The sequence below is a fragment of the Candoia aspera genome, chromosome 2 (genome assembly GCF_035149785.1).
Source record: "Candoia aspera isolate rCanAsp1 chromosome 2, rCanAsp1.hap2, whole genome shotgun sequence".
Lineage (NCBI taxonomy): Eukaryota > Metazoa > Chordata > Lepidosauria > Squamata > Boidae > Candoia > Candoia aspera.
The window spans coordinates 233386526-233409059 of NC_086154.1; the positions used below are offsets into that span (position 1 = coordinate 233386526).

Below are 22534 nucleotides of genomic sequence, written 5' to 3' on the forward strand. Positions count from 1 at the left end.
TGCAGGCATACAAGCTTGTGAAATACTGTGGTTGCTTTAAAAATATGAAGAGAGGTGGTTCACTCACACTTCTGTGGGTTACAAGGCATCTTTTTCAAGAATTTTGCACATAGAATTAGTCATTGAAGGTTGTTTATTTTTCTTTTATGACAAATCAAGAAACATTCAACATTTCCAAAATTATAGATATCCTCTGTACATTTTCTGCAAGTCAAGTATAAGAAAATAAAAAGCCAGCATCAAATGTAGATGATACCGTATGGTGCATTTATTTATTTATTCACATTTGTGTAGCTGCCCATCTCACATAGTGACTCTGGGGGTGTATATCATAAAACAGTTAAAATAAATAAAAAATAATTAAAACAACCAATTTAATTTTAAAATAAAACAAAATAAAAACAAGTAAAAAGCAAAATGGTGGCCAGACATACAAAGAATTTTTCATTAACTGTCATACAACCATCTGGAAAGTCCACTCTGTCATAGGATTCCCAAGCTAGTTGGCAGAACCATGTTTTACAGGCCTTCTGGAAGGCCAACAGGGTTGGAGCCAGCCTCACCTTGTGGGGGCAATGATGTTCCACTGGATGGAGGCCATGGCAGAGAAGGCTTTTCTCCTAGATCCTGCCCAATGAAACTCCCTGGCCTACAGGACCCAAAACATGCCTCTCCTGCCAGACCTGATGGGACAGGTAGATGTAACCGAGGAGAGGCAGTCCCTCAAATATCCTGGCCCCATGCCATGTAGGGCTTTAAAGGTTATAACCAGCACCTTGAATTGGACCCAGAAGCAAACTGGCAACCAATGCAGCTTGCGCAGCAGAGGGGTAATGTGTACAGATCTTAGAGTATGCATAACTGCCCACGCTGCTGCATTTTGCACCAGCTGAAGCTTCCGGATACTCTTCAGGGGCAGCCCCATGTGGAGTATTACAGTAGCCCATTCAGGAGATGACTAGGGCATGAGTGACTGAGAATAGATCTGCAGCAATTCTTTTCTGATTTTAGCTAATGATCTGAAAATTTCCATTTGTACAATGAGTTGTTTATATAATAGAATATGCTTTTTTTATACATACTAAAATATACATTTCCCACTTGAACTTAATGATAGGTTTAGAATTTTTTTCCATTTGTCAAGCCTTACTTTGAAGGCCCAGCTAAAAAAACCTCTTTTCTCAAATCAGCGCTACACAAGTTCTTTGAGTGCATGTTGGTTTCCACAGCAAGGGCAAGCAGGGACAAATGACTAAATAAGCATCATAACACAAGTTCTGCTCCTTTTATATGTGCATCATGATGTAATATACATGTACACAAAGGATAGAGCTTTTATCACAGTAAGATGATGCTAGTTTTTTGTCATGCAGAGGCCTTTGGGGATGCAGTTGTATTACACTAGTGGTACACTATCAGGTCCTAGTAGTTTCTTTTCACATACCAACCAGCTCACTTCTCTTCCTCAAACCTCAATATATCAGTCTTTTAATGCCTGAGTTAGAAGAGTGCAGATGCTTTGCCAGTCTATGCCATTCTGTTGTCATCTAGGATCCAGTTCTGGATTGCAAATCTTCCTGCTATCAACCAAGTCTTGGCCTTCACCCAAGCAACTGGTCTCTTTTGAATGGTGTGTAAATATGGTTTACTTCTATGTGTTTATTGATGGCTGCTTTGAATTCTGTTTTAACAGTCACAAATGAGCATTCCAGACTGAAGTACATTTTTAACATCACTGTGATACCCTACTATGCTGAAGTTTTCATTTTATTAGAATGCAAAGCACTTGATCAAAGAATCTAATGAAATGGAAAACTCTAGCAGAAAATTATTACTATCATCATCATCATCAACCCACCTTATTGTATACATATTTCCAGCTTACAGAAATGTCATTTCCTAATATTGCCTTAATCCACTGAACTGGATTTTGATAAACTGAGTTGTTTCCGGTTTGGACTTTGCCATTTCCCAGAAGGCTAGCTTTATGTTTGGAATCCTGAATGAAAAAGAAAACAGAAACAAACAAAATAAGAATGATAAACTCCTAAATTTGAGGGAAAATATGCAAATATTTCAGTTTTTAATAAAAAATAAATAAGTATGCATAAATATAATACAGTAATTATAAACTTTTATAAACTCTTGCAATCTCACAAAGTCTATAGCTGACTTACTTGTAGATGCTTGTAAGCAAAATAAACCTGAAATCCATAGTTTCATGAACCCTCCCCTCTCTTATCTGTATTAAAAATTCTGTAGTTTACCACAATTGCTCATATTTGGCTTCCTTGGTTTTAGATTAGTTATCATTTCTGGCTAGCTCCACTGGCTAGATAGCAGCCTACCCTCTGACAGAAGAATTGATTATTTATTTAACATATTTTTATGCCACTGCAATCAAAAATGATTGTTGGTGGCTTGCATAAAAATAGAACTTGGGTAACTTTGGGATATGGTTTCTCCACTACAGTTAAATCATTCTGTCATTTTGTAATGACATCTGTAGAAATAAGTAACAGCTGCTATACGCTGCTGTCACAATAATGCTTCCGTATTTTCCCTTGCCTATGAATGGAAAGAACAACAACAGCAAAAAAAAAAAAGAGAGAGAGAGAGAGAATTGCAACCTTCCAAGGTAGGGCTGAATTTTTTTAGTGGCAATGTATGTTGAGTCATTATTGCATCTATGTTTTGCCCCAAAGCTTTCTAACATTATGCTGAAACACAATACTAGCAGAATGGCATATCAGTTTCTGAAACACAACACCACACTTCAGTTTGTGCTCTTAATGTTTAATTACAAAAGTGCTGTACCGTGCTTCCTATTTTAGAACATGAGAGGCAAAAAGGCTGGCAAGCAGCATTAAAAGTAGCGAATCATACCTGGAAGCAGTGAACTAGCTTTAACACCAAAATCCTAACCAGGGCTTGAACTTATTTTTTTACATGTTTAAAGCACATGCATTGGACAACTGGAAAAAATAAAACGATAACCAAATACTCTAGATACAGTATATAAATAAACTACAAAAATAATCTATTCATCTAAAAGCACAATTAACTTTTTATATTGTCCTTTCACCCTCTTGCTCTTGTCTCCTAATCCCATATTTAATTAATCCTTGAAGCCATCACAAATTTTAAACACAAAAGAACCATGAAGTCCAAAGGCTACTCAGTCATTATTTCTGCTCTGACAACAAATGTTAACTATAGAGAATGTGTTTCTTTTTCAGAGTTTTCCTTTAATTTCTATAATAAGCACATATTCCAGCAATCTTCTTCTTCCTAGCGTTATTCCCGCGCTATGGCAGGGTCCGCTTGTCGGCATATCCATCTCCATTTGACTTGATCCAAGGCACCTTCAGGGGTGACATTCATGCATTCCATGTCCTCCTTAATGAGGTCCATCCACCATTTCCTGGGTCTACCATGGGGTTGCCGGCCACCAGGGTCCAGACACATGGCTGTTCTCGCCACCAAGTCTTCTTTGCCACGTACATGTCCATACCATCTAAATCTTCCTTCCTGCAGTTTTGCCATGATTGGTGCAACTCCCAGTTGTCATCAGACATCGTTGTTCATGGTGTGGTCGAATCACATTTGTCCAAGGCACCAATCTGGCAGATAAAAAAGACCACTCCCAAGACTAGACCAAAATACTAAATCAACTCTAATTTCCAATGTGATACTTGGTCAGGTTTCTTCAAGGTGGTTATTATAGTATACTTTTAATGTAAGTTTAGATCCTAGGGATAGCCCAGATTATCAAAACATGTAGATTTTGATCTAGATTTGTCAGATGGTTTTGTTTACTAAAGTGGCTCTAGTCAGAAGAATTTATCATACCACAGTATTTTTGCTTGCTTCATTTAAACCAGAATGTCTTATTCAAACACACTGGAAGTCAAACTAGAACACATAAGACCACTTTCAAGGTTTTTACCAAAAAATGCTACATGAATTTAACACAAAAAGGTAAATACAGGTACACTTTAATCCCCAGGATCCTCTGAAGTACTTAGTTGCTTGGTAGGAAATAGTAGATATCACCAACTATACACACACATACATACACACACATACATCCTGTTATTTGTCAGGACAGAATATGATGGGGAACTTCCTTTGGAGGGCTGGAGGCAGTAGGCTGCCCACTGGTATACAAAAGTCATGTTTCTGAGACTGTGTGCATAGAAAACATATATTCATTATATAGGGCATAAATACCCTGTGGGATTTATTATCACAAGACATGGTGATGGCTGCTGATTTAGATGGCCTTAAATTCGTGAGGACAGGTCAGTCCAAACTATCAGTCTTGAAGTCTCAGTCCTATCTCCAAGCTAGGAGCAGCATGCTTCAAATACCAGCTAAAGGAGCAGAAAGTTGGGAGGGGGTAAATCTTCATCTCCTGCTTATGAACTCTGGAGAGGCATTTGCATGGCTGTTGGGAAAAACAAAACCAGTGTTGGCCTAATCCTTTAGGTCTATTCTAATGTTCTTACATACCATATCAAACCTTGTTGTAGGATTCACATTTTTCAAGGCCTAGAGAAAAATGTGTATCTTGACCAGCAAATGGGTACTTTTCCATTGTCATGAACAGATTATATGAACACTCTCCATTAAATACTCAATTTACTTTATCCCTAACATTTATAATATTTTGTTGTAGCATGTAACTGTTACAAAGGAGTTATCCTTTTTTACATATTAGGGACAATGGTTTCTTGTTACTGAAAATTGGGTAAATGAAAACCATCCAACCTGTAAAATCTCATGTTATCACTCCAACCAGAAACAAGCCAGCCAAAAGAGAATATAGCTTCTCTCAATTTATTTTCAGCACCAAGGCAAAGAGCAACAGAAATTGAAATTCCACATTACAGTTTCTAAATCTGTCGAAGAAATTAATAGAGCATGACCAATTAATGTGACAAGGCTTTTCCAGATAGGCTCAGTTAGGTTTTGTGGTTGGAGTTGAATTACGCTACATTATTTATTAATATATACCTTTTCATCTATATTTTTTCTGTAATACTGAATAGTTTTTCTTCTGTAAATGTGTATACACACACACATACATGGAGAGAAAACTTTAATCATTAAAGAATTTTTTTAAAATTATGTAGAGTTTTGATAGAATGCAATATTTAGTATTAAGATTTTAAACACTGTGTATTAATATGCAGTTATATTACTTTGCAAATTAATTATTTACCTGTAGTGTGAATTCTAGAACATCATCTCCTGGCTTAATTTTTTCCAGTTCAAGCAGATCTAATAATTGATTTTTTTTCTTCCTGTTTGTCTTGAAACGTAGCTGTTCTTCAGAATCTTGATTGTTCAAATACTGGGAAGAATTCTGACTGATCCTGTTTTGTGATATTACATGAGAAAATGTCCCTGGAGATTCTAAATTAACATTAAGTGAGATTTTTTTATTTGGGGCTCTGTTATCCTGATGAGTACCAACAAAGCTACGTGTGGATTCTAACTCTACAATAGGTTGTATTGAGAAAGCATTGTTTATACTTGAATGTTGTGACAAAGGCTTATTCATGCAAATATTTTGATTTTCAATAGATGGCTGATGGATATTCTTATTCTTATTCCCACCTCCAGTTGCTGAGTTATTAAGCAATCTTGATGTGACACTTATATTCTGGCTTTCTTGTGGTGTCACTGATATACAATCAATTTCTTTTGACTGTTGAGTAGAACTTGTCATAGAGTTTGGAAGCAATGTTGCTGAATCCATAGCATCAGAGGACTCTGAATTTGTTATTTCTGCAATATTATATTCCTTCACATTGCTTTCACATACCAAAACCTGTGGGCTACCTTTCTTCTGACTATTAAGTTCTCCATTTCCTCCTGATGTATCTGGAAATCTGTTTGCATGGTCTTGATTTAAAGAATTTTTTTCCTTGTCCCAGATGCTCTCAAGGCCCATAATTATGTTAGGGCATGGCACTGTTTCACCAGAAGTACCACTGTTTGTATTGCTGTTTTCATAAGAATCAAGTGTGTCTGGGACTTGGTTTGCTAACTGTGAAGCCTCCTTTTTTGCATTTTTATAATTCTGTATTTTTTCTGCTAATTCTTTCTGTTTTCGTGCCATAAGCAAAAGGTTCTTTTGTCGGGCTGCAAGCTTTACTAACTTTTCTCTCAGCACTCCCTGTTTAAAAGATTCCACAGAAGCTCTGAAATAAAATTTAAAAATGGTACTACCATGAATAACAATTTCTCTTTACCAATATATGGAAAGAAAGTAAACATACTTTTAAATACAATAGTTTTTTAAAAATTCAAAATATTTTTATTTCTAAAAAAAGTCATTAAGTAATGATCACAATAGCTAAAATACTAGCATCTAGATGCCTGTCCAGCATTAACTCTTTGATACTTTTTCTAGTAGCAGGATGGATTATATAATTACTTAATTTATTATAGATGAATGATTTTTTTTGCTTGTTTTATAATTACAGATGTTTTCTTTTTTATAATAGCTATAATACAACTCAGTTTTTCTTCCACTTACCTATATTTCTTAGCAAGCTCATCTCGTTCAAATTTCTGTCTGGCAAGTATAGTATTCAAAGAGTTCTGTATCTGAGAAATGTCTTGGATGTACAGATCTATTCAAAATTTACAAAATTTTAAGAATGGACATGAATTTTTATCATTTGCTGCAGATGCAATAAAATGCTACAACACTGAAAATATGTTGCAGAAAAACTAGCCAATATTCTAAACACCATATTGGCTGTAGCCAATTTTATTCTATAATTTTCTTTACAACTTGATAATTCTTTGCAATTTTGTATTCAATATTGAAAAAAAGTAAAAATATAAACACATCAACAATAATTGTTTAAATTATATGTATTTTAATTGCATGCTTAGTATGGTAAAACAGAATCCTTTCTCTTTTGCAAAAGAAGTAAACATTGATTTCAGTGAGGCTTATTTCTAAGCAAATACGCATAAGACTGCTGTTATTTATTCGAGTTGTGTAGCACTTTGGATTCAGTTCCAAGAGGTACTGCAGATCACGCAGCAGCACAAATGTAGCACATATCTACAACTCCTTAAAGCAACTGCATCTTTGACCAGGATATATTGGATTTCAGAAATATTTGGCTAACTCAATGGAAGCTACCTCAGATCCAATGGCTTGAAATCCTGGAGAAAAGTGTCCCAGAAAGTTTGAAAATCCTATGAAGCCAGATAGTGTGAAGGTACAGTTACAAACAATTCCAACTAGAAGGAAAAATGGGTGACATCTGAAGGAGCAGAGTGGATGCATTCAGAACTTCCTAAAATGTTGAAAATAAAAACGGACAGGTATAGGCAAGCAACAGAAGAACCAGTAACAATTCTATCCAAGTCATTACCAAGTCGGAAGGCTACAGGAACTAATGGAATACCCACAGAAATATGGCAAGCAACACAAGAAGAATCAGTTAAGGGTCTAACCAAGCTATGCCAGCAAGCCAACACAGTGGCCAACAGTTGGAAGAGGTCAATCTATATTCCAATACTAAAAAGGAGACTTAACAATATGTGCAAACTATCATACAATATCCTTAATTTCACATGCTAGAAAAATAATGCTTAGGCTCATCTGATTAGAGCCCTACATGGAAAAAGAGATGCCAGATGTTCAAGCTGGCTTTAGAAAAAGCCAAGGAACACAAGACATTATTGCTGATGCATAGTGGATAATTGAGAAAGCCAAAGAATATCAAAAAGAAGTCACTATGTGTTTCATTGATTATAGAAAGGTCTTCAATTGTGCCAATCACATCAAGCTGTGGAAAGTACTCAGAAAAATGGGAATCCAAGTACATCTCATTGTCCTCATGAGAAACTTATATACAGGTCAGGAAGCCACAGTACAGACATAACATGGTAAAACAGAATGACTCCAGTTTAGTAAAGTGGAGTGTGAAAGGCTGTATACTCTCTCCTTATTTATTCAACCTATATGCTGAATATATATTAAGGGAAGCTGGATTGAAAGAAGATGAGCATGGTTTTAAAATTGGAGGAAGAAACATCAATATCCTGTGCTATACTGATGACACTACCCTGATAGTTGAAAATGCAAAAGATCTGCAAGCCCAAATAATAAAAATCAAGGAGCACAGTGAAAAAAATGAAGATAAAATTAAAGACAAAACTAAACTAATCACAACAGGAAGAACAACCAGCCTTAAAATTGGCAATGAAGATATCAAAGTGGTGGATAGCTTCTGCCTTTTAGGATCAACCACCAACAGTAAAGGAATAAGCAGTCCAGAAATATGCTGCAGACTAGCACTTGGTAGAGCAGTCATGAAGGCCTTGGAAAAGATATTCAAATGCCATGGTGTGTCTATACCTATGAAGATCAGAATCGTGCAAGCCATGGTAATCCCTGTGACACTCTACGGAAGTGAAAGTTGGACTTTGAAGAAGCAAGATAGGAAAAGTATTGATGCTTTTGAACTTTGGTGTTGGAGAAGACTCCTGAGAATAGCATGGACAGCCAAGAAAATAAGCAAATGGATCATCGAACAACTCAATCCAGAGATTTCCTTTGAGGTACAAATGACTAGGCTCAACTTATCCTACTTTAGATATATTATACGAAGACCCAGCTCCCTGGAGAAGGCCCTACTGCTCAGAAAGGTAGAAGGAAAAAGAAGAACAGGATGACCAGCAGCAAGGTGGATAGACTCAAGTACAATAGCAATTAGTGCATCATTGGAAGAGCTGAAGTACAGGTTAGGGACAGACCATCATGGAGAAAATCTATCTATGTGTTTGCTAAGAGTCGACAATGACTTGATGGCACATCATCATCATCAACATCGGAAATGGAAGAATGGGCATATAAACAAAAAAAGATACAAGGCAGTTACTGGAAACTGAAGGGATTGTCTTAGGCTAAAGTGCAGAATGAGCTAAGGCTCAAGAGAAATATCCAAAACAGCAAAAAAAGACCTATCAGAAGCAAAGAAAAAGCAAAAAGGCAATAGGTCTGTTGCAAAGAGAAAGTGATGATTTGGTAATAGGTGATGGTGAGGAGGAAGAACATTGTAAACAAATATTTATATCTGTCTTCTCCTAGAAGAGATTCAGAGCCTAGCTGTCCATTGTGCCACTAGCAGACGGAAGGAGCTGTAGCTTAGGATATACAAGGACAGGATAAAAAAAATACGTAGCTAAATTAAGTGAATTCCTATATACAAGACCAGATGAATTACATTCTAGGGCACTAAAGGAACTAATAGAGATGACTGTAAAACTGTGAATTGTAATCTTGAAAACATCAGGATAATTGGCAAGGTTGCAGAAGACTGGAGGAGAATAAATGTCAGTAGCTTCAAAAAAGGAAAAAGAAGAAATTATAAATCTGTCAGTTTGACATTGATACTGAGCAATGTGCTCAAGTAGATTACTACTACTTGTGATCACTTGGATAGGAATACAGCAATTAACAAGAACCAGTATGGGCTTCTCACAAATACAGTAAGTCATCCAGACTAATCTTAATTCATTTTTAAAGTCAATAAAACCAAAGTAGATGAGGGTAATACTACTGCCACAGTATATTTTGAGCAGCAAAGCAGTTGACAAAGGTCCATGATACCTTCATTAATAAAATGGTAAAATATGAACTCGATGTCATGAGCACCGTTGAGCTGAATGCATCAGCACAACGGCACACATGACAATACCTCGGAAACTAGAGGAAGGGATTTAAAGATAAGCAAAGCACGCACAACAACAGACACAGACCCTGAGGAGAAGGGAACGACCCCGGCCGGATGAACCAGCCATTAGAACACAAAGGGGGAAGAAGGAACGACAAAGACAGGGCGGATCACGAGGCACACCTGAAGCTGTCAGCAGGAACGCAATGGATATCGCCCAGCTGACAGCAATCACTGGCCGGAGGAAGAAAACGATTATGAGCGAAGCCCGGGGCACCAGCAGGGGCCCCGTGACCCCTCACCTACCGGCAATGAAGCATACAGGACTTGGGGGGATGACACAACCCAAGGTGGGGGGGGTGCTGACCGGCGCGGGCTATTTAAACCCCGCACCGGCACACTCCCTTCACTCTCAGCTTTTTCCAGCTATGCACTATGCTGAAATAAACCTGAACCTGCTCTTCCCTGAATCAGTGTCTGTGTTTTACTCAGTAGTAGGCAGCGCATGACACTCGATGATACAACTTTTAGATGGATTCATAACTAGATGAATGATCATACCCCAACAGAGAACTGCCCCCCCACTGTTCAAAATTTATATTGATAATTAATTAATGATCTGGGTGAAGATGTTGAGGGGATCATTATGAAATCTGCAGATAACACAAAACAAAGAAAAGTGGCTAACATTTTAGAAGAGAAAGAAGAGATTCAAAAAGATCTAGCCAAGCTTCAACATGGATCAAAATAAACAGGATGAATTTAACAAGGAGAAATATAAAGACCTGTATCTTGGGGGGAGGGGGAATAAAAGACACAAAATATAGGATGAGAGAGACCTAGCCTGGCAGTAGCATATATGAAAAGTATCTGAGTGTTCTAGTAGATCACAAATTGAACCTAAGCCAACATTGTGATAGAGCTGCCAGCAAGACAAATGCCATTTTGAATTGGAGCAGAGAGTCCAGATCACAGAAAATAATTGTCTTGATTAGGCCCCACTTGGCATATTGTGTCCAGCCTTGGGCACCACAATATAAAAAGGGCATTGACGACTGGAGCAAGTTCAGAGAAGGACTACCAGGATGATTTAGAGAATAGAAACCAAGTCCTGTGAGAAATGGTTAAAGGAACAGGCTATGTTTAGCCTAATGCCAACCCTTCAGGATAAGCAAAGTTAAGAAACAGAATCAGCATGAATTCAAGAAATGCTCTTTATTGTTGTAGGGTAGAATAAAAGAATAACTGAATCTTAAAAGCCTGTCAGAGTTTCTCTACACCATATCTTACACCAAGCAAAATCAATGTGAGGTTATTTTGAGTTTCTCATGATTTCTGCTTTCTCAGGACTGAATAGTCTTTTCTCCTCCTTTAACAGTTCATTGTTCCCTTCCCCCTTCCCAAGGCCAGATCAACATTCTTTCACTTGCAGAAGAGAAGACAGAGAGGGTATATGATACCAACTTTTTAGCCACTTTAGCCACTTGGACTTTTTATTTTTTACTCTTATTTATATTATTTATTGTTGTTGTTGTTTATTCGTTTAGTCGCTTCCGACTCTTCGTGACTTCATGGACCAGCCCACGCCAGTGTTTCCTGTCGGTCGTCAACACCCTCAGCTCCCCCAGGGACGAGTCCGTCACCTCTAGAATATCATCCATCCATCTTGCCCTTGGTCGGCCCCTCTTCCTTTTGCCTTCCACTCTCCACACTCTCATCAGCATCTTCTCCAGGGTGTCCTGTCTTCTCATTATGTGGCCAAAGTATTTCAGTTTGGCCTTTAATATCATTCCCTCAAGTGAGCAGTCTGGCTTTATTTCCTGGAGGATGGACTGGTTTGATCTTCTGGCAGTCCAAGGCACTCTCAGAATTTTCCTCCAACACCACAGTTCAAAAGCATTGATCTTCCTTCGCTCAGCCTTCCTTATGGTCCAGCTCTCGCAGCCATATGTTACTACAGGGAACACCATTGCTTTAACTATGCGGGCCTTTGTTGTCAGTGTGATGTCTCTGCTCTTAACTATTTTATCGAGATTTGTCATTGCTCTTCTTCCAAGGATTAAGCGTCTTCTGATTTCCTGACTGCAGTCAGCATCTGCAGTAATCTTTGCACCTAGGAATACAAAGTCTTTCACTGCTTCTACATTTTCTCCCTCTATTTGCCAGTTATCAATCAAGCTGGTTGCCATAATCTTGGTTTTTTTGAGGTTTAGCTGCAAACCAGCTTTTGCACTTTCTTCTTTCACCTTCATCATAAGGCTCCTCAGTTCCTCTTCACTTTCAGCCATCAAAGTGGTATCATCTGCATATCTGAGATTGTTAATGTTTCTTCCAGCGATTTTAACTCCAGCCTTGGATTCCTCAAGGCCAGCTTGTCGCATGATGTGTTCTGCATACAAGTTGAATAGGTAGGGTGAGAGTATACAGCCCTGCCGTACTCCTTTCCCAATCTTAAACCAGTCCGTTGTTCCGTGGTCTGTTCTTACTGTTGCTACTTGGTCGTTATACAGATTCTTCAGGAGGCAGACAAGATGACTTGGTATCCCCATACCACTAAGAACTTGCCACAATTTGTTATGGTCCACACAGTCAAAGGCTTTAGAATAGTCAATAAAACAGAAATAGATGTTTTTCTGAAACTCCATGGCTTTTTCCATTATCCAGCGGATATTGGCAATTTGGTCTCTAGTTCCTCTGCCTTTTCTAAACCCAGCTTGTATATCTGGCAATTCTCGCTCCATGAACTGCTGAAGTCTACCTTGCAGGATCTTGAGCATTACCTTACTGGCATGTGAAATGAGTGCCACTGTTCGATAGTTTGAACATTCTTTAGTGTTTCCCTTTTTTGGTATGGGGATATAAGTTGATTTTTTCCAATCTGATGGCCATTCTTGTGTTTTCTAAATTTGCTGGCATATAGCATGCATTACCTTGACAGCATCATCTTGCAAGATTTTGAACAGTTCAGCTGGGATGCAGTCGTCTCCTGCTGCCTTGTTATTAGCAATGCTTCTTAAGGCCCACTCAACCTCACTCTTCAGGATGTCTGGCTCTAGCTCACTGACCACACCGTCAAAGCTATCCCCGATATTGTTATCCTTCCTATACAGGTCTTCTGTATATTCTTGCCACCTTTTCTTGATCTCTTCTTTTTCTGTTAGGTCCTTGCCATCTTTGTTTTTGATCATACCCATTTTTGCCTGGAATATTATTTATTTATTACTGTAATTTTATACTGTATATTTTATTTATTGTATGATTGTTGTTTTAATTGATTATTGTAAACTGCCCAGAGTCCCCCAATGGGAGGAGATGGGCAGGGACAAATTGGATAAACAAACAAATAAACTTCGAATATCTAAAGACCTGGCATATAGATATGGTCCAAATGGAAGGACCAGTACCAAAAGGCTGAAACTTCAGGGAATTAGATTCATGTTAGATAATGGAGATGGAAAAAGCTGTCAAACACTGGAACAGGTTGCCTTGTGAAGTGATAGCTTCTTCACTGACAGTCATCAGAGGGAGCCTGGGTGGTCAGAGAGGCAGATCCTGGAGCAAACAGGTGTTTGGATTAGATGACCTCTAAGATCCCTTACAAGTCCATGGTTCCATGATCACATGGCAGCTTGAGAGAGTAGCTATATACTTCCAAGAAAAAAAATGCAACTGTTTTAAGCAGTTGCAGGCAAGTGCTACATGTCTTCCCCCACATACCCTGAAGTACCTTTTTGGAACTGAATCCAAAATGCTGCACAGCCCTATTATTTATTTTCTACAATGTTTTGGTACATTTTATTTCTAAAAGTTATCTCAGTGCTGCTCATCTCATCCAGTTCAAGTTTAAGGATTGCAGCCATATATGACACCATCTCTCTCCATGTTCCTCTTCAGAAACCAGTCCCTAAGTGTTCACTGGGATTACTTCCAGATAATTATATTTTAGATAATAGTGCAATCATATACATATCTATTCACAAACAGTCCTGATGCAGGTTCTTTGGCTGCAGTCCTAAACACATAAAGGAATCGATTCCTTTAAGACAGTAAAAACTGTGTCCAATTAAATATACACAGAGATTAGTCATTATTGAAGAATTGCTTTCAATTTTTAAAAAACTCTTTAAGGCATGATTTCCTTTATTTCTTTTGCTTTTAGATCAATACATTCATTCATATGAACACTGCTAGTTTCCTAGTTAACCGAAACTTAGCCTGACCTTATTAAGTGCTAGTGCTTCTTACATCTGAGCTGATTCAAAATTTGGAAGGAAGTGTCTTGGGAAGTGGCATCTGCAGGAAACTGATGACAGATACATAGTGATGCCAATCATGTGAATGCAACCATTACACACTTGCATCCTGATGTTTGATGCAAGTAATTAAGTCATGATATTTGTGTGATGATGTCATCATACATGTTTCATTATTTGCCACTTGTTCCCCTGTCCATTGTGGGCTGTTATAAATGATGGTGGCTATTGCTATTACTAAAGTAGAATTTGTTTGAGTGTGCTTTGAGCACTGGAGTGAGATGGTATTGTCCTTTATTTTGGATGGCACAATGTTTTAGGATGATCCTCCAATTCATTTCTGAAGAACTCCTGATGAACAGTAGCAAAATTCTGAAACTAGATGGGGTACGTTCCTGTCTTATATAGAAGTTGTCCGATTCAGTTGCTTTATAATATATAACAGTTTGATCTGCTTTTGATGTCCAAGCATTGTTTTGCAGCATGTGCTAAGCATTTATACATCTTGTTCCTATGTTCTTAGAAAGCTCAGAGGAATAGAGCTAACAATACAGAAGAATAATAGGAGAAAACATAGCCTCCACAGTCAACATCATCTGCCACACAGGCAAATATGGAGGATTCTGGATTGGTCATGTGGCACACTGCTTCCCAACACCTTTTCCCCCAACACCTTGCTAATGTTCCCCACCGTTAACATCATTTTCCACATCAGTCTCTATAATGTGAGGTCCAGCAGCTGTTTTGCTAAGGTAGAACATTTATTTACTACAATGCAACTACTATAATCTATCATCAGTTCTCATACAAGACAAATCTTTCATGAGTTAACCATAATTCATCCCTACCTGCATCTCTTTGGCATTTCAGTTCAAATAGCAAAAGTCTATCCTGTTCATCTTCTATGTCCTGCAATGCTTTACTGATCGATTCATGCTGTCAAATGCAAGCCATTGTTAACTTTATTAAAGGAAGGCAGTTTGCAACTGAATTTTAAAAGTATATACACACACTTCTGATTTGAAGGCAAGAAAGTTTTTGGTCCTCAGGGACAAGAATGTATCACCTGTCTGCAACTCCTTCAGGAATCTGAGCAAACTCAACATACAGAAACTCTGATTATAATAGCTTAATGAAGACAGAAAATGTGATCAAAACAACAAACACTATTTTACATATATTTACAGAAGGATTAGTGAGTGAAGCACTATAATCATAATATAGTCCCCCTTTGGGGGAGATGGGCGGTGACAGAAATTTGAAATATAAATAAACAAACAAACTTTTGAGTATTTGTTTCCACAAGTACAAAGATAAGCACCTTGTAATTTAGTGTTTCATGCAGTGCTCAAAATAAATGTAAAATAACATCTAGAAGAGCATTTTCACATGCTGGACTGTTCCCATCTGCAACTTGGAGCCCCTATAAAGAGTTGGTGCCTGGGAAGCTGGCTTCAGGGAGAAGTTTGAACTGTTGTGAGCAATCTTTATGATTTTCTATAGTTTAACTATAGCCAGCTGAATAGAAGCAACCAGTAAAGATGTGGGGATAGTAGTAAATTTACAAATTATGAATCAACATGGAAAGATAATCCTTGCAAAAAATGCAATATGATACAACACAATGGGTTCTGAAAAGAGGTCATTTTGATGACTGAGTACTTACTGCACTCAGGCAATGCACTTGAGCCTTGGAAGGCCAATTGGACCAATCTGTCTTACCCAGGAATGTGTTTCTGAGTAGTCAAGCCCCTTTTTTCATGCCAGGAAAATATTTAAACCAAATAATAGTTCCCAAACTCTGAGGAACAGTAACATTAGCACATTTTAATACCTGCCCAACAGCTGTTCTCAAGAATAAATATAAACAAGTTCCTTACGAGGTACAATTGTGCCCTTGTGAGAAAGTAGCCCATGTTTTGTTATGCTGTCTTTCTATAAGGACACAAAGACCCATTTCATAACTTCCTATTTGATGAAGTACCCAGACAACCTGATTTCTTTTATGTACAGCTACTCCTGTCAAACCAGTATGATTCTGTTCCTTTAAAGACGGCAAAACTTTATGTTGTTTGTAAAATTTGACACACCTTGATCATCTTACTGATCTAATTACAATTTTATGTTTGTATTTTATTTTACTTGGAACAGAAACTGTTTAATTACTTTGTAAATCTGCAGAATTCTGGTCAGTGACCATAATAAAGACTAAATTAAACTACTAAACTTAATTTTTAGTTTTGGATCTCATGGGGTTGCTGTTTTATCTGAAGCCTTGCTCAGATAAATATGTGTTCCTATATCTGCCTCTATTACTGGGACCTAACAAGCTTTTCCTCCTGCTCTTATAATGAGTTGCTTTGCAGTAGTGGCTATCTTTAGCAGCTGTTTAAACGACTGCAACTCCCTTGGGAAATGGCAGCTCTGCTCCTGCTCTTTTAATATTTGGGAGAAAAAACACAAAATTTTGCTTTAGCAGTGGGAGGAGGATTTGTTCAAGTTTAGGTTTTTTAAATTATAATTTTATTGACTAATTAAATTTTGTACTGTTAACCTTTGTGAGCTTCTTTTGGGGGGGGGGTAGGTTGAAAGGCACTATAGAAACATAACATCACACAAACTTTGTGTTTAATTCAGGGTCCGGTAGTATAAACAAGGTAACATGATTCTACTGCACTGTAAACCACCCAGCTATTTTACTTACTGTGCTATGTTTTTGTCCAGCCAAACTGGGCTGTAAAACCAGGTTCTCCTTTTCACGGCAACCATAACAATTAGGTTTTCTCCTAAGCCTAGATGTGCATAGCTCTCTTTTTCCTAAATTAGAAACCATCATCACAATAACAAAAGAAATAGAAATTACTTAAGCCAAATAATATATTTGGGCTTTCAGTCAATTCCAGCTTTATACCACAAATCATTATTTTTCTGATGTGAGAATTCAAGAGACATCAGAGGGCTGATCTTGTGACATAAACACCACATGGAACCATAAAGTATGAAAGAAGATAAAACAGATTAAGCATCTGAACTTCTAGGAAAATTAGAGGTTGTTGATTCTAGAATAAGGTACCTGGGAAAATATTCAACATGTGAGTATGTATGGGAAACTTAACAATTGGTCTTAACACTAAATATAACTTTCTGATAACCAAATGAACATGAAACATATTATATGCTACCATACCATATCCCATTCAATTGGCCAGCCATTCCCAACACACTATAGACCCAAACTGCTTGTCCTTTGTTTAGTCCTCATCAACTGCATACTGCAAACATTTTCAGGAGCTCATTACTGCAGGTTTAGTGAGTGTGAAATGTGAACTAAGAGGCAAGGACATGGCAAACAGACAGTCCCTCCAATAAAAGATCAAGCACAAAAGAAATCTGCTGGAATGTACATTTCACCCAATGGGGAAGCAGGGCAGAGGAAAAAATAAGTTTTTTGCCCAATGTTGCATAGCAGTCTGCACTTTTTGCTGTTTGTATTTCTTTAGCACTGGTTTGCAGCTCCGACTGTATGACTGACAGGTATGTACAGTAGCACATGGTGTGGTAAGGCTTACTTCCTTTATTTCAAAGGGATTCAATAAGTAGTCAATTAAAATAAATCTGGAGCTCTGGAAAACAAACAGCTTTTAAAAACTCATCTTTAGAGTATTGTAAAGAATACCACAGTTTGCAATTTGTATGAAGACAACATACCAGCATCATGACTCATCAAAACAGTCTCTTTGACTTCAGTAGCACCATAAGACTTAAGAAGCTCTTTAATCTGGTCACAAGTAGCTTCATCCAGGGCATTTTCCCCATTGTTGTTTCTTTCGTTGGGGTTTGCACCATGGAGCAACAGCAACCGTACTGCCTGCAACACATTTCTTAACAATTTCCTCTGTGACCTAGTTGGCTGAGAAACTGCTATGGTTACAGAGTACATAACATATAGAGTTTATATGTTATTATGCACTTTTACCACTCTAGACTTCGGCAATGTTCTCATTAATATATTGTAAGAACTCAGATAATTAGGTTGAGTAAATTACAGTTAAGTTAACCATTGATGTGCATGTCATCTAAATAGAGAAGCCAACATTCAATCTTTAGGTTCATACTTTGTGCAAAGGGGTAGATTGTTCACTATTGTTTAATGAATAAACCAAAAATTGATTTACACAACGCACAATGCCATAAAGCATGGTTTACAAACCACTGTGCTCATTTCATACATTGTTTGAGTTTTGGTTTCACATTGTGTGAATCCAGTCAATGTATTTATGCATGAATGTTGTGGACTGAAAAATGTGTTTAGTTAAGACAAAACAAAACAGATTTTGTAATGACAGCACCGAGGAAGAATATCAATGGTAACAGTTAAATTGGAATGAAAGATAGAACTGATATTGTAGAAGTAAATGAATCCAAATCTCAAAATTAAGTCGAATCCCATCTCAGAGTACCTTACTTTTTTACTCTACTAAGGGCTACCCAAAAAGCTAACTTTACCAGGCCTTGGAAACCAGGACCTTGCTTACTTGGTTATGAATCATTTATACACACCATCTGCTACAGATTTCTTCCACTTCAACGCCTGGTTGATAATACAAAGCTAACTTTACTAGGCCTTAGAAACCAGGACCTTGCTTACTTGGTTATGAATCATGTATACACACCATCTGCTACAGATTTCTTCCACTTCAACGCCTGTACATAATACAAAGCCTGGTTAGCACCATATTACCTCAAAATGGTTGCCTGAAACAGCATCATGAATGGGCAAAACACCATCTAGGCTTTTACTGTTCACATCAGCACCGGCTTTTAGTAGTTCTGCAATAATCTCAATAAATCCCCTATTAGAAGCTTCATGAATTGGTGTCCAACCTAGTAAAAGCAAATTCAGGCATGGCACTGAATTTATGTTTCAATCATATCTTTTTCTCACACATATATGTAACCATTACATAGATAATATTTTAAAAATTGTATCATATACTAGTTTGAACACAAAGAACTGCATAACTTATTCTGAGATTATACAATTTGTAACAGGAAGAAAATCTGAAGGAAATTTGTAGTCTGTTCTCAAGAAAAACAATCCCAACCAAAGTAACTTTCTGGATATTAGCCACTTTGCATATATGCACAGTGACTACAGGTAGTCACCTAATAACCACAATTGGGACCAGCAACTACATCGCTAAGCGACACGGTCATTAAGAGAGACAACACATGTGTGAGATTCCAGCTAGCCTCTGACTCAGAAAACAAAACTCTGAGTCAGAGGAGGAAACAGAAACTTACCAGGCTGAAACTGGGAAAGCGAAACCCAGCGATGAGTCAGCAGCGCAGGAAGAGCCACAGACACTGATTGGTCAGTCTTTGGAGGATTTGAATCCTCCAATCAGCGTGCGCCAGTGACGGGCAGAAAAGCGTGCGAAGGAGAAGGCAGCCCGATGAAGGGCATAGGCGTGCAAAGGATCAGCATAAAAGGCAGACATGCGAAGAGCAAGCTGCCGGACACAACTGATCCTTCAAGCCCACAGCTTCTGCAGAAGAGTCCTTACCCGTGTCAGGAACAGTGTCTGTTTCCAAAGAGGAATCAGTGCCAGTGTTTTCCACCGAAGAGGACTTGAATCCTGCTTCCGCTGCCACTGAGGATCTTCTCCTCGCCGGACCCAGCAATCTCAGTCTCGCGTCCAACTTTGGTCTTCCGCATCTACCTTGTGCGTGTTCCAGAAGCGCTTACAGACCCGCTTCGAGGTTCCAGCCGTGTCCAGAGTCTCCAGTCCAGTCTCGTCATGCTTCAAGTCCAGAGCCTTGCCCCAAGTCTTCGTTCCAGTACTGCAACGTCTCTAGCTCTCAGCTTAGTCCAAAGCCTCCAGTACAGCTTCGTTGTGCTGTAGATCTCCAGTCTTGCCTCAGATCTCCAGCTCAGTCTAGTCGTGGCTCAGTTGCACGACGTTGTTCAGGAGTTTCACACCTATCTGGTTGTGAACCAGAGTTGCAGCCTTGTCTAGAACCTGTGGTCCAGTCCTGCCTTGTCTCGAGTTCCTTGCCTAGTCCAGTTCAGCCTTATTTTGTGCCTAGCTTCCAGCCTCAAGTTCAGCCTTGCTCCGAGTCCACAGCCTTGCTTCGAGTCCGTAGTCCAGAGTATCCAGCCCAGCCTAGTGCTTCCAGCTGAATCTAGTCTTGCTCCAAGTCCTCAGACTTGCTCCGAGTTCCTAGTCCAGAGTATTCAGCCTACTCCAGCGCCTCCAGTTGAGTCTAGACTTGCTCCAAGTCCTCAGACTTGTTCTGAGTCTCCAGTTCCTAGTATCCAATCCAGTCCAAGTCATTGCGTCCAGTCCAGTCCAGTTGACAGAACCAAGTCTTGTCCAGAGGGCTCAGCCCAGCCTTGCCCAGTGTTCTGGTGTCAGCCTAGTCAAGTGGTGTTCCAGTTTGAGTTCCTCTGATTCCAGTTCCAGCAGCACCTCGTGCTCCAGCTTCTCAGCCTTCCAGCTTTCATCAGAGAGTCCTGCTCCGCTTTGCTACCATCTCCTGCAACCTTGCCAGTTTCTTCGTTGCTGCCACTTTGGTCTTGATCAAAACCAGTTACTTCTTGATTCTAAGGACTTATTTATTGTAAATGGTTGTTTAATAAAGAGTATTTTTGATACTAGATCTGCCTGGCCACCTCATAGTCTGATCAGGACAGATTGTCTCCGGCCAGAAGCAGCAGCCAGCATGGACAATGCGCAATTGGTGCAGCAAGTCACCCTGCTGACTGTCCAACTAAATCAACTGCAGAACCAGCAACCTGCTGCCACTGCGGCTCCTCATTATGTGTCCAGTTGCCACACCGGAGAAATTCAATGGAACTTTAAAACACTTTCCGACTTTCATCACACAATGTGAGTTATATTTGAGCCTTCGAGCGGAAGATTTTCTGATGGATCATCACAAGGTCGGGTTCATTATCAGTTCCAGCTTCTCTCAGCCTTCCAGCCTTCGCCAAAGAGTCCTGCTCTGTTGCCTTGCTACCATCTCCTGCAACCTTGCTGGTTTCTTTGTTGCTGCCAAGTTGGTCTTGATCAAAACCAGTTACTTCTTGATTCTAAGGACTTATTTATTGTAAATAGTTGTTTAATAAAGAGTATTTTTGATACTAGATTTGCCTGGCCGCCTCATAGTCTGATCAGGACAACATGACTGCAACTTGTGATTTCACTGCTGGTTTCTCCATAGACTTTGCTTTTTGAACGCTGGCTGTGAAGCTCACAAATGGTGATCACCTGACCGTGGGGACACTGCAACAGCTGTATGTTTGAGGACTGGTCATAAAATCACTTTTTCAGGACTTCCAGGGGAGGCATGGCAAACTGAAGACATCTCCGCAAAAGCAGAGCTGAGAACTGCTGCAAAGACCAAAGAACTGGTGAGGAGACTGGTTCTTCAGAACCTTTCCGTATAAGGAACAGACAGGAGAGCAACCACATGATGGCTGCTTCTTGCAAGGAGACCACAGGACAGTGGTCTTCCACAGGTTTGAACACCAGGAGATGAAGGGATTAGCCATCTTGCTCGCAACCAAGGTGAAGCCTTCTAAAGAACACTAAGTTCACAAGCCTCACTTTCTAATCACTTTTGGATATTGCCTATTAACCACCTTAAAGCTATTAGAGACCTTTGGAATGACAAGTTTAAAAAGTCACTGGATGAGTTTAGCTCTGAACAAAAGAAAAATTAATTACAAGCTTAAGAACTTAGAATTTAAAATAAACAGCAAAAAGCTAAATAAGTTTTTGATCTAAGAAAGTTACAAATGGATTAAGGGTCCAGTTAAATTTTGAATATTGACTTTTACTATAAGATTTTGGAACTAACTATAAAAAATAAATAACTTCTTGTGGGAACCAGAGTTATTTTGGCTATCTTGATTCATAACAAAGATAAGCAACTTTATGATTTTAGAAACTGGACGCTAGAGGGACTAAAGATTCTAAGTAGAAGGGAAAAAAATAGAAGCCAACTTTTGGTGTCAGTTAACTGGGATGTACAAAATGACACCAAATGTCATAACATTAGAAATATTATAGGAGACCTTTGAAGAACTGAGCCAGAAATTAGTAGCTACAATATCAAAAGTGCCAGTAATGTCTGATTCTATGCATAGATTACATCCAAAAGATGTCAATGAAGGAATGACAGATGTGGAGCAAATTTTCTCTGACAAGACAGAGAAAGTATCAAAAGTGGAACTATAAATGGCAGGCCACGAAAATGATTTGAAAAACGATGCTTTATTGGATATACAAAAGAAACTGGCTAAAGTTTTAAAAATTAAAGGCGAATTACAACTGACATAACAAAAGAATGACCTGGAAAACGTTTTCTTATTGGATCTACAAAGGAGACTTGTTAAACCCTTGAAGAAGTCTGTGTGATGGGATAAAAAAGAATTGAAATCAAATTCTATGACAATATTTGAATGAACTAAGGATCAAGATCATTAGAAGTAAAAGAAAGGAATATAAAGTTGGTTTATTTGATCAAGGTTAAAATAAGACATTTATTGCAAAGTTCTGT

General features: G+C 38.5%; 1 protein-coding gene across 1 annotated transcript in view; it reads right to left on the bottom strand.

Annotated features, from left to right (window-relative positions):
* Positions 1–22534, bottom strand: part of ANKRD31 (ankyrin repeat domain 31) — an 84516-nt gene that overhangs the window by 13383 nt on the left and 48599 nt on the right. Inside the window, exons 14-20 of the mRNA XM_063293149.1 lie at positions 18708–18850; positions 17675–17834; positions 16671–16783; positions 14815–14902; positions 6551–6647; positions 5228–6212; positions 1859–1999 (exon numbers count right to left, since the gene is read on the bottom strand). Coding sequence (XP_063149219.1) covers positions 1859–1999; positions 5228–6212; positions 6551–6647; positions 14815–14902; positions 16671–16783; positions 17675–17834; positions 18708–18850 — 1727 coding nt within the window. The remainder of the gene's footprint in view (positions 1–1858; positions 2000–5227; positions 6213–6550; positions 6648–14814; positions 14903–16670; positions 16784–17674; positions 17835–18707; positions 18851–22534) is intronic.